The sequence below is a fragment of the Echiichthys vipera genome (assembly GCF_963691815.1).
Source record: "Echiichthys vipera genome assembly, chromosome: 3".
NCBI lineage: Eukaryota > Metazoa > Chordata > Actinopteri > Perciformes > Trachinidae > Echiichthys > Echiichthys vipera.
The window spans coordinates 8976619-8989628 of NC_139828.1; the positions used below are offsets into that span (position 1 = coordinate 8976619).

The 13010-nt window shown below is 40.7% G+C and overlaps 1 protein-coding gene across 1 annotated transcript; it reads right to left on the bottom strand.

Moving 5' to 3' along the window:
• Positions 1-5023: 5023 nt before the first annotated feature.
• On the bottom strand, positions 5024-12048 carry LOC310966057 (mitochondrial coenzyme A transporter SLC25A42-like). Its single transcript, XM_083939856.1, has 8 exons — positions 11771-12048; positions 11213-11335; positions 9270-9381; positions 8978-9003; positions 8086-8252; positions 6813-6929; positions 6506-6657; positions 5024-6382 (listed from the first exon to the last, which is right to left on the bottom strand). The coding sequence occupies exons 2-8, from the start codon at positions 11297-11299 to the stop codon at positions 6057-6059; spliced, it is 987 nt and encodes a 328-aa protein (XP_083795982.1). The 5' UTR covers positions 11300-11335; positions 11771-12048; the 3' UTR covers positions 5024-6056.
• Between the last annotated feature and the right edge of the window lie 962 nt (positions 12049-13010).

Genomic DNA, 13010 nt, shown 5'->3' on the forward strand with positions numbered 1-13010 from the left:
ATCTTAATTGTGAGTTTGGGTTTAGGTGAATTTAAAAATATTTATATTAAAGTTCTGCTTTAATTTTGAACTTTATCTCAATAGATCTGTGTCTTTTTACATGTGGATTAACGTCTGTGTGTGTGTGTGTGTGTGTGTGTGTGTGTGTGTGTGTGTGTGTGTGTGTGTGTGTGTGTGCGCGTGTGCGTGTGTGTGTGTGTGTGTGTGTGTGTGAGTGTGTGTGTGTGTGTGTGTGTGCGTGTGTGTGTGTGCGTGCAGAGGGGTCGTCTCCCTGGCTCCCATGAACTTGGTGGCCCCCCCCAGACACCTCATAAAATCTGTGGGCCAGAGGAGCAAAGTTAGGGGGTTTACCAAGAGGGAGTTACGGTTCAGTCCGGACATATCTGGTTGGGGTTGAAAGAATGAGGGGGTGGGGGGGCTTTAAAAAGTCCGAGAACTTGACTAGTTTGTCATGCTAACTGCGGAGATGCCATTGAATGCGGACATAGGGAGCAGAAGGTTCGCAGGACCCCGGCCATTCTCATGCAAAGTCTGTCAGAGCCTTCTCCTTCGTCCGTCCACCCACCATCCACCATCCGCCCACCCCAAAGCTTTTACTCGTGCAGGAGAAATACATACATGTTTATAAATGGGCACATACACTCACTGAGGCCTGGGTAGGGTGCCCCTTTCTTTATATGTGCGCGGTCTGCAAATATGTGAGTCTACATTGGAAATGAATCCATTTTGCAAAGACATAAACCGACAAAATAAGATCGCTGACATGAAAATTCATGAATAACACTGTCATCTTACAGCTTGATGTGCAAGATGCTATATTTTAGACGATGCATGTTATATTTTAAATATGAAGCAACACTTCTCCCTGGAGTTGTAATAAAGCATTTTGAATGAGCACAATTCAGACAATAGAAAGACTGGACACAGAAGGAGAGTGAAGTCAGATGCATGCTAACTAAATCATCATAATTAGCTATGAGAGAGGAACGCTCACATTAGCGCCTGTCTTAACTTCCTGTGACCTTGACACTACCTTGACAGGCACTGGCATAAAATTGACCTAATTTCCTGGGCTGATTGTGAAAAATCATTTTGTGCTGCATGTTCCAGCAAATTCTATTCAAATTTCAGAAAATTCATCTCTATTAAATCAGCCTCCCTCCCTGATTTGTTATTCCTGCTTCCTGCTCGCTGCCCGTCTCCACCGCTCACCTCTCATCTGTTTTACCTGATCCAGAGATCGGGTGGAAGCTACATTTCATTTAGTGTTGAATCTGTTCAAATGCCAACTGGTGAAAATGTCAGCTGCAGTACAAGCACACACACACACACACACACACACACACACACACAAACTACATTGACTAGCTTTAAATGCAAACACTGCATGCAAATGAGCGTTGCCCCCTCCGGGCTCTAAGCAGTGAGGAAAAGCACATACTGTGTTTGTGTGTGTGTGGTGTGTGTTTGTGTGTGTGTGTGTGTGTGTGTGTGTGTGTAGGTGTCTGGATTTATGTGTTCAGATTTATGCATGCTATAGTTTCACATCCAGGGCTTGAAGGAGTCTCCATTTGTATGTGTGTGAAAGTGTGTGTTTGTGCCCCCTCATCTGCACTTGGAGCAGCCGTTTGGAGCCTGTATTTGATTGAGTGAAGGCCAACGCTGCCTGAACACTCCCTCTAATGGAAGAATGGAGCCCAGCAGCTCAGTAATGCACTGACCCCAGAGCTTTTACAACGCTGCCAGCCGATAAGTGGCAACATGCTGGATCTTATAAAATTAACAAGACTGAGCTATAGGTAGAGAGGGAGCTCCGAGGTTGTACAGTGGAAGAGGACGATGTTCCTTTAGCTCTTGTAAATATCAGCATGTACGCATGCAGGGATTATGTCTGTTCTTGATTGAATTTTATAGTCACGCCAGTGTGATTTGGTATTTTCTCACTCGTTTCTTGGCTTTTTTCGAAGTCAAGTTTACGGGGAATTTACAGCCCCCATTTATGTTTGATTACATGCCTTTCAAGTTGTTTTAATGCTGGTGAATTTATGCTGTGGAGGAGAAACTAACACTGAGCTGGCCTTCAAAGTGAACGCATCTGAGTCCCAGCCAGTGTGGTTTTTGCAGGACACCACAGGGCCGCGAACGTGTGTACGTGTGTATTCAAATGTTTACGATACATTCCTTCCTCAGCCTCCTGTGGTGTGACATCCACAGTCTAAGCTCAAAGTCAAACAACACTTGTGCCTGGTTATGCATCTATTGTGTTTTGCGGTAAGAGGGCCTCATCTAAACAGAACAGCACGTCTCAAAGAGCCGTGAAATACATGCAAACTGATATTACAGCCGCAGCTACTGTCTCATCGCATCCGAGTCTGATTTAGTTGTGAGAAAGGCTTTCATTCCTCCTGTGTGCCTCCTAGCATAACCTCCTCACCTTTCTCACACAGGATCAGGCTGGGGTTCGTGTGTGCGTGGCGGCTGTATTTGTGCGCATTTTCGCCCATATACTGTGCATTTGTGTGTGTGAACAGCTATTGTCTGCCAACGCTTCAGCAGGGGCTTCAAAGTGAATTATTCATGCGAGATTTGAATACATGCAAATGGTTCACTCCCCTCTCCTGGCACAGATCCAGGTTACCTATGGCAACGGCGCCTTCAAGAAGCATCTTTCCACCCCTCCTCCTCCTCCTGCTTCTCTCAGGCACCCACCCTCCGACCATGTTATCCACCCAGTGGTATTGTTTCGATTGTTGCACTACCAGGCTGGGTGGCTGCGCATTGTGGGTTGGCAGGATATCCCATAATTTACAGTCAAGGTCATACAGGCGGGGAAAGGATGAGAGATGGAGGGATGGAGGATGGACAGATGGAAGGAGGGCAGAGTCCCTTCATCCAGCCGCTCAGATGTGAAGTTCAGGAGACGCCACGCAGCAGCTGGTGAAGAAAGGGAAGTGGTTTCAGGTGGTGAAAGATGCTATCACCAATGTGACGGAGTGGGCACACACTCACCTATTATTCAGATTGAGTCACGGCTCCTGCGCACTAACCAGTGCAGCATAACAGGATGCAAATACACGAGGGGGAAAATACTGTCTTTGAAGTCAGCGTACCATTACTCAAATATCTAATTCAGTTTACATACAGTATATTTGAAAGGGTAATTAGGGGGTCACTAATAAATGAAAAAATTGTGTTAAACAGAATTGTGCATTGTTATAAACACAGTTTGATATCAGGATTTGTGTCGATGTTTGTGGAAACCTCAGTTTTTAAAAATCTTTTTAATGGAATTAAAAGAAATGCTATTTACATCTGAGTTTGTGAAATTTTTAATAAATGTGTTGCTGAATTTAGATGTTTATCTATAATTGTTAATAATTCCTGGGAATTTTGTTGACTGTGTAACTATTTTTCTATTTTCTGTTTCTATTTTTTTTCAAATGCTTTCTAATAGATTCCATATAAATAATACATAAATAAAGATATTATTCAAAGATGGGGGCATAAGTTTCATTGTCATATGTATATTATAAATCTCTTTTTAAATTTCACTCTCACAACAATTTTGATATCAACATCTGTGTATAAAAATACATGGAAAAAATGCAATATTATACAATATTATATTATGTAAAGGTTTAGCATGTAATTAGCCTTTGCAGTGTTTTGTAGGAATTCGCTGTGTATGTTTTACAAAATGCTGCTTTGTAACGTACGCATAAAAAGCTCCATAAAAAGAAAGATTACAGTTTGAATAAAATGAATAAAATGCAGAAGGGTAAAATAAGGAGTGTGTCGGTGAGCGGAGGGCAGGTCAAGTTCAGGCCATGAGGTGATCAGAGTCTAACTAACCTCCATAATGATCCAGGAAGCACAGAGAAGAGTAGCCACTCAATGCTGCCATCTACTGAGAGAGGTCTCACACACACACACACACACACACACACACACACACACACACATGCACGCACGCACGCACACACACACACACACACACACACACACACACACACACACACACACAGGTCTGATGTGAATAATCAAACTGCTACATTATACAGTATGTATGCTGTAATTTCACATGATCATATATGAGATATTTGGTATCATTATTTCAAGTCCAACTAAAATATGTCAAAAGAGTGAAATAGATGCTAAACACAGACAATGCATCATTGATAGAGTGGTAATATAATTAAAGGGGAACTATGCCAATTTTAAAAATGCATGCATATTATTCCTATGGTCTAAGAAAGTCCAAACTCTACCAAATCCAAAAGCTAGAGTGCTAAATCTGTAATTTATAAAGCCATCATGTATAAAGTGTGGAGCCACATGAACACTAAGCCACTGTAATAATAATTTAACCTGTGTAAATTTCTTATTTCTAGGTATTTTGTTCTGTTTTAAGAATACATGCTGTATGTTTATTGTATGTTTGTGTTGTGAGCCACGTCTAAGACAATTTAGTATCAGACAAAAGTGTCCTGAATCTGAGCTGCTCTGTAGACAGTGAATTGGGAAAGATGTCAGAGGACACTGAGAGCGTCCACGGGAATGTTGTGAGTATATGGGGACATTTTGTGTTTCAGAACTGACACCACGGCAATAGACTGAAACTCATTAGGGTACAAAAAAGAAAACAAACAAGCTCAGTACCCCATTCGCTTTCTCTGGAGCAGCTGTGCACTATCCCTGATGGTTGGGGCTGACTCCTCTGGTTTCTGGATTTAAAGAAAGGAGTTTTATGTTCACAAATATTGATTGAACTGTCCTGCTCCATGGAAACAACATATTGGAATTCACTGTTCCCCTTTAAGAACATACTTTTATATGAACATTTTTAAAAAGTCACTGATTGCCCCATTAAAAATTGAAGACCTTTGCGTGGTCATTGCAACGATAACATCCCTATTCCAGTGTAAGACGTGTCTGGAAAGTGGCTGATGGTGTGATTAGCTTTGCTTATCACATGGCCCCCCCAAGTGGACAAAAGGACTCATTGCTTGTTGTAGATGCTGTGGATGGACACTTTATTGAAGGAAATTGTAAACGTACATCTTTGGAAATACTGTGTCTTTGAAATAAGCAGTGAAAGAATAATTACTCATTATTCACATTAAACTTATGACTGAGTTTAGTGCTTTGTAGATTGACACTCAAGTAAAAGCATTGATGAAGTCTGCACGGCAATGTTGAAAAAAGTACAAAAATGATATGCACATAAACCAAAATCTGCTGTATGTATAGATTTATTTCTCATATATTTGATTAGCCTCCACTTATTGGACATTTTAATATATCACACCTCCTCAGTGCTGGGTGGACAGTGAAACTGTGCAGTCCTGCTGACATGATCACCCTCCTACAATCATCCGCTCCATCCATCTCAATCCAAGCCAGAGGCACCATCATACAACTAACAGTGAAATCAAAACATAATGACATAATAATTACGCTTTCATAACAAATCATCCCTCTGCATGATCACGCTATTTGAAATCATTGAAAAATTAAAACAATGTGATTAAAATCAAAATAAAATTTCCCTCCCAATCAATAGCAATAAAAACTCATTAAAAACAAGTTATCTCTGTTGATACAGGACTAATTTGAAAGAACATTATAGGTTTAATAAAGTGCATGAAGCATGATCATATTAATACAACGAGAATGTGCTCCATATTATCGATCAAAAACAAAAACTTTCCTTTATCCACTGCTCCTCCGTCAATCACTAGAGCCACCTGGATGGTTTGTGATTTCAAGACAAAGTTGTGATTGTGTGAACGATTTGAAGACACTTCTATTCTGTCCCCTCACTCTTCACTTCCGTCAGTGCATCCTGACGTGTGCGTCAAAGTGTGAGAAAACTGTGTTTCATTTGTGCGCAACCGATCTCCTGTCCACTCATTCTGTCCTCTGACATCCTGTCCGAAGGGAACAGGAGTGTGCATCAGGATGGCCCTGCAGCCACTGAGTGCAGAGAGTAATAATTACCATGTGACAGAGCTGACCGCCTCCCTCACCTTTGCCCTCTGTCTCTCCCAAATGATTCAGTGGGCGAAGTATCCCATCTGATGCAGTTTGAGCAGAAGGCTGTGCGTAATGTCAAATGTGGTGAGGCTAATCCCCACAGCAACGGGCCCTTTAAGCCAGTTCATGCTCAGGCCTTTGTATAGTCCCCGTACGAATCCCTCCTGGGTTATGATCACACGCATAGTCCCCAGGATTGTGCTGTATGATGAGCCGGTGACGCCGGCTGTCTGCATGCGCCGACGTACAACGTCCAGAGGGTACGAGGCAGATTGTCCGATCAGTCCTGCGCAGGCACCAAAAGCCAAGCGCTCATGGGGGTATGGCTGGGGTCGCTTAGTTTTTTCTAGAGAAAAACACAGAGAAAGAAAGACTTCAGCATCGGAATGACACCTTTTTCATTCAGCTAAATATCTAAAATGTCACATTACTGAACTGAATGTGAACAGAAAAGATACTGGATCAGCACCTGAGTGTAGCTTCTTGAGGGTCTCATATGTGAAGAATGTGATTCCTGCATATGGGATGACACCCATGATCGTGGGAGTGAAGCCTCTGTAAAGGGTCCTAATACCCTCCTCTTGGGAGATCCGCACAAAGACGTGCATGATGTTGCTGTACCTGTCCCAAGAAAAAAGCACCAGGCAGACATGGTTTAGCAGACCATTCATCGTTATGAACTGGTAACTCTCATGCACTGCAGTGGTCCAATTTATTGTAGTGGCAAGACAACAATGGGACCAATACACACAAGGGTGAGTCGTGGAAATGCTTACATTTCTCTGGCTGTGACTGCCATCCTGGCTCGCACCATGTCCAGAGGGTAGGTGAGCATAGCAGCAGTGGTGCCGGCCAGAGAGCCGGCCAGGAAGCGAGGGAAAGGAGGCAGAGCTCTGAAACACAATAACACAATAGTCTGTAGTAAATAATAAAATAATAATGATTGACAAAAACATAATTTTAGCTTATTTAAAAACAAGCTGTACAGCCATGCTAAAATCTCTGTGAGGCTGTACTTTGGCAGACTGTTGATATAAGTACGTAGATGCCGCCTTCGGGCTTGTGAGATGTGTCTCAGCTGCTGCCTCGTTGGTTTGGGATCAGACTCATTCTGACTATAGACTGTGTGTTAAATCTCATAGAAAAGGCCAGAGGTTTGTGCTGCTTTAGGACGTTCTAAGAAAAGAAATACCAAAACTAAGCAACTATATATTTAGTAGTTAGAAATATAGGTATCGGTAAAATGTTGAAAATGACGTTTGTCACTGTATTTTATTCAATATATGAACTGCAGTTCCTTGAACTGCCACTTGTTCTCCAAGCGAGTCAATCTCCATGTACCACAATGTTCAAAAGGCCCACATTTACAGCAGAAGTAAACATGTTTACAGCCTAGTACATAAAACATGGGTTTAGTCTCTTTAGCTAATTTACCTGTTAATGATAACTTTACCGGGGGAGCATTTTTATATACCTCACCTGTTTAAACTAGATTAAGGCTTAAAGTGGCTTACTGTTACTATCTGCACAAGATGAAGTGTTTTGGTGTGAAAATCCACATTTTTAATTAAGGCAAGTATCCTGTGAATTGAATTGGTTTGGTGTAGGAGCCACCAAAAGAACAGCTAACATTGTCAACCCTTGAGCCCCACCGCCAGCATGGCTAAAACATATCCATGATGTTTTATGGTAAAGGTCCCATATTGTAAAAAGTAAGATTTCCGTGTCTATTCTAATAATAAAGCAGGTTGTGTTGCTTTATAAATACTGTGACAGTTTCAAAACACTCATTCCACAGAGAAATGCACACAGTCTGTATTCAGAAACTGTCTTTAAAAGAGTCTGGACTTCTGTGTGGTTGTGACATATATACTGTACATATACATATACATATACATACACATACACATACACACATATGAATATTAAAGCATGTAAACATGTTCTAGCAGAAACACAAAATACAAGTATGAACCTGAAAATCAGCTTAATATGGGACCTTTAAATGAAATAAAACCAATACTACTTAAAAACAAATGCTCTACTCACTTGCCCTGGTAGCCGTAGTAACCCCCTAACATCTTTTTGTACTGGTCATGCGAGCAGAACTGGATGGCAGCGTAGGGCATGACCCTCATCATGGTGGCAGAGTTCCCCCTCCACAGACTGAGCAGCCCGTCCTTCATATAGGAGCAGTAGATGAGCCTGAAGGCCTCCTGGAGAGAGGAGGGAGAAGAGGAGTTGGGTTAGGAGCAGAAAGAGATGTTCTTATAATCTACTGTGGTACTCTTCATATGTTCAAGGTGCACAATTTAAATTGATTTCGTACTTTTTTGTGTGTCTGTTTGTTTGTTTACTTGTCTGTCTGTCAACAGGACTACAGAAAAACTACTGGTCCCATTTTCATAACTTGCCACGAAAGACCCGACTACATTTTGGAGCAGATCCAAATCACGGTGCAGATAAACTAATTATTTTTCACTTTTTTTTTAACATTGTGAGATTAGGCATTTGTGCTCTATTCATGTGGTGTCAAAAATATATTCCCGAGTGGGGAAATTCACATTGCGTGACACAGAAAGCCCTCTTTCTTCTTTTCATTTGATTTAATAATTGTTTAATATATATAATGATGCCTAAAATTACTTATTTGGTCTGTTTTACTTGTTTTCTCAGTCACAAAAATACAGAAAACTCAATTTGGAATTGAACATAATGCAGAAATATTCATGAGAAGCTGTAAATACCAAATGTTTTTTATTAGTACTTGATGACATGAAATGACAGACAATCAATAAATCATTAAATCATCATCAATAGATTAATTTTCAGCCCTAATACATCTGCCTTTCAACTGTGTCCGCATTTTAAATAAGGTTAATCTAGAATCCAGTTGTAAATCAATGACTGATTTGCCACCAAGACAGAAACTTGAACTCACCTTAGCTGAGAATCTTTTAGAAGACACTGTGGAACAACAGGGAACATAATGAAGGGTCAGGGTTAAACAATGCTCTCTCCCATGCTGGCTAAACATCCACTAAGAGGATTAGCAAGAACAGTTACAGCAGTCAGTGAAAACTCTGCTGTAAACAGAGAAACAGTAGTTGCATTATCAGTCTGAGTGTAAATCCTCAGAACAGAATTTAAGTCACTTACGTATGAAGCGGCCTATTTTCTGCACTAGAATCTATAATTAGAGGGAAATCATTGCGTGTGAGTTTTGCTCTTGCCTTGAAAAATGATCTTGGTCCGATCAAGAGGTGCAATGACTGTTTTGGCTATAGCTCCAGCAAATGCCCCGCACAGCAGGGAGTCCAGCGCCGTCCATCTGGGCCTCAAGTCCTGTTTGGACACATGGACATGTTTGTACTTCTTTGCTTTGGAAGAACTTTTGTGACATTGTACCGACACAAACAGACAGCCCACTGATCATCGTTCTACCATACAGTGGTTATGTTTTAAATGTGAAATAATGAGTTTAATCATTTATCTGTCATTATGTGGCTGTTTAAGCCTCACAAACTTGTAAAAACAAATGTCATATGCTTATCAGCACAGACACTCCTGGTTTATCTCTCAGGAAAGATACAGAACTGAAAAATCTGCACGTGCATTAGAGCCATGGAGACTCAACCGTCATGACAGAATCACAAGAGATAACAGCGACGCGTGCTCCGCTGAAGCAGAGCTGTTTGTTTGTGTGTGTGCGTGTGTACGCGTGTGTACGTGTGTGTGTGTGTGTGTGTGTGTGTGTGTACGTGTGTGTATGTGTGTGTGTGGACAGTTGAACCCAATAAGCAATCCCACTAACTGATAAGAACAGCGTTTGACACACATATTTTGTAACTTAAACCTGTCGAGTTAAGAAACAGTTTTGTATTTTATTCATTTACATGTATAATTAGGTTTTACCTATTACAGTTCACCATATAGTCAATAAATATCTACCTTGCTACATACTGTCTGGTGTCAACTGTTGGACGTTTTTAATGGAAAATGTGCTATTATTTGGTAAACTTATTAAATCATGAATATCTTTATGACAGCCATTAGTGCTGCTATTCATATCATCATGCACATTTGTATTATTATGATAGTTGTTAATGTTAAAGGAAGGTTTACGTCACCACTGTTGTTCGTGGAGGAATTGTCTGGTCTCTGTAAAATATAAATGAATCTCTACATGGAAAGTGTCCTGAGATCACTTTTGTTGTGATCTGACACTTTAAATTAAACTGAATTAAAATAACATTAGTTTAAGTTTTATTATAAATAAATCAATGAATATTGTCTTCAGCGTAACCCTGTGATACTACAGTGAACGCCGGTCAGGATTCTCCTTATTCAACACTACCTACAGCACAGTGCTGCTTTGTAAACTAAGGCCAGCTTTAGATTAGCGGGCACCTCCCTGCTATTTCGAGTACTGGTAGAGGCATGTCCTATGAAAGTATGTGTAGCAACAGGAAGACTCACAGCAACAGCTCCATTACGCTGTGGGGAGCCTGAGTCACACGGTATGGTTTGTTTCAGGGCTGATCGTAAAGAAATCATACCACAATAGCAACAATAGCACAAACGGCAGCCTTTTGCAGGGATTTATGTTATTTCATGATAGAACTTACACCGCCTCTATTCAGGGTTATTTCAGCATAGATGTTGTTTTTAAAGACTGTGTTATCTCTGAGAATGTAAATGACAGTGTTGTTTCAAATATAATGGTCAAAATCAATAAAACTCTACATTATATATATAAAAAAAGCACTACATAGCCTAAAAGCAGAACATTTGAGACTTGATAACTATCTACTCCATGACGTGATTTTGACCAAATTTCCAACTGAAGCTTTTGTAAACAAGGTCAAGGATAATGTTCATATGTGCCCATGTCTCAGCTGCTCCAAGGTGTCATAACAAGTGCAATATTTTATTTATTTTATTTTATTATTTCAGGACAATGCACATTAATGAACATATACAAAGTACTTGTAAATGTGCCAGATTGTAGCCCAGGGGCTAATTTCCACCTGTAGTCCAATGTAGGCAGGTTAGGTGTTTAAAAGACTAAGAAACAGAGGACATACTTAGACACACATAGACACATAATATATTTGATCATTCATACTTCAGCAGAACATGCGAATGGTTCATTATAAACACAGTGGGAACTCACCTTCGCTTGGCTGGAGGGTGGCAGAGCCAGCACGGTGGTCTGGGCCACTGGCAGAGGGCTCTGATGGTCGTTCACACGGTGGGCCATGTGTGCGCCCTTCACTCACTCATCCAGGAAAACCAACTGGAGAGGGATATATGTGGATATATGTATGAAGACAAGTGTAGGAGCAATAAAAACACACTTTTACAGAGCAAACTGTGACGCACTGCCTCAGTATCTTCCGCGAGCAGGCGATTACACGCATGTCCCCTGCACAAACAGCCTGCCTTGTAAACAGGGTGTTGCGTTACAAAAGCTCTGCTGTTCAATCCACCGTTACTTCACCAGCACAGACACAACTGCAACACGTTGGATCTATCAATCGTTCATTTTAGCCCACTTGTCAACGTCACACATTCAAACGGCTGCAGACAATAGCGTTTGTTGTCAATGACCACACCTCAAATAAATAAAACTGCGAATCAGAGTTATGCCAAGAATGAATAAACACGTATGCGTCGTTATTGCACTTACATCTAAATGTCGATTGGTGATTAAATAGTGTATTTTTGTTACCTGCGTTCGTGTTTAGATCAGAAGCACCTCGTGTTTACAAGTCTGCGTAGTGTTGTGATCGGTCACCAGCTTGCCCTGTGGTGGAGTCTTGCACACATTCTTGTTTGCTCGCTGGAGGCTGGGCAGTCGTTCTTACAACTTGCAACTCGCTGCGAGGTTGTCTACGCGTCTGTTGGCGTTGTTGACGTTTCTGAAGGTGATTGTAAAAGACAGGTGTCAAGCTGCAGGAGCGTGTGGCGTCTATTTATAGACGACGCCTGCGAGGGACTTCTGCCGCTGCCTGGTTCTGCGCACAAGATTATTTGGGCTTTCCAAGGTCTTAGAGAAACTGGGGCAGCGGATGGCAGTGTTTTGGACTACAATACCCATGAGACACTCCCGTTAGTGGGATGAAGTCTCGCGAGTTTATCGACAACATTGGGTTGCCAGTTTTGCTCAGACATGACATAAAGTATAATCAGTCGATGCTGTTGCCCCATGATTTAATCCTTGTTCATACAGACAGAGCATTTTGAGTTTCAGAGCAGTTTCAACACAACCACAATTGAACTAAACTGAAATAAATACAACAATTTTCACATTGTATGCTTCTATTATCGACATATCAGTAGGCATTTCAAGAATGATCTCAAGTCAAGTCAAGTCAAGTCAGTTTTATTGTCAAAAATTGCAATATGTATGACATACAAATGCAAAAAATGAAATTACAGTCATCTCAGACCCAGTGCAGGCGGCATATACATACAACATAATAAAAATAATAAAAATATACAAAGAGTAAAAAATATACAAAATATCTATTTTAAGTGCATCATACAAATACAGTCACTTATATTTCATGTATATAATTCAATGCCATATGTTTAGTCTTGCTTGTGTTCATGTTTATATTTATGTAGGCACTGTCAAATCAAGTCAAATTCCTAGCAATGAAAATTGTCTGGCAATAAACCTGATTCTGATTCTGATTCTGATAAGAGTAAGGGAAATACTGCACTGAGGGAGGAATTGCATCCTCACTGTAGGTTAATATACCAACATTATAAAATGAGAGCATGGTGCATGGTAATACTGCAGTCAAGAATGCAACAGTAAATATATACATATATATCTGCTATACACACACACACACACACACACACACACACACACACACACACACACACACACACACACACACACACACACACACATATATATATATACATTTATAAATAGTAGTAATTAAATAGAGTAACAT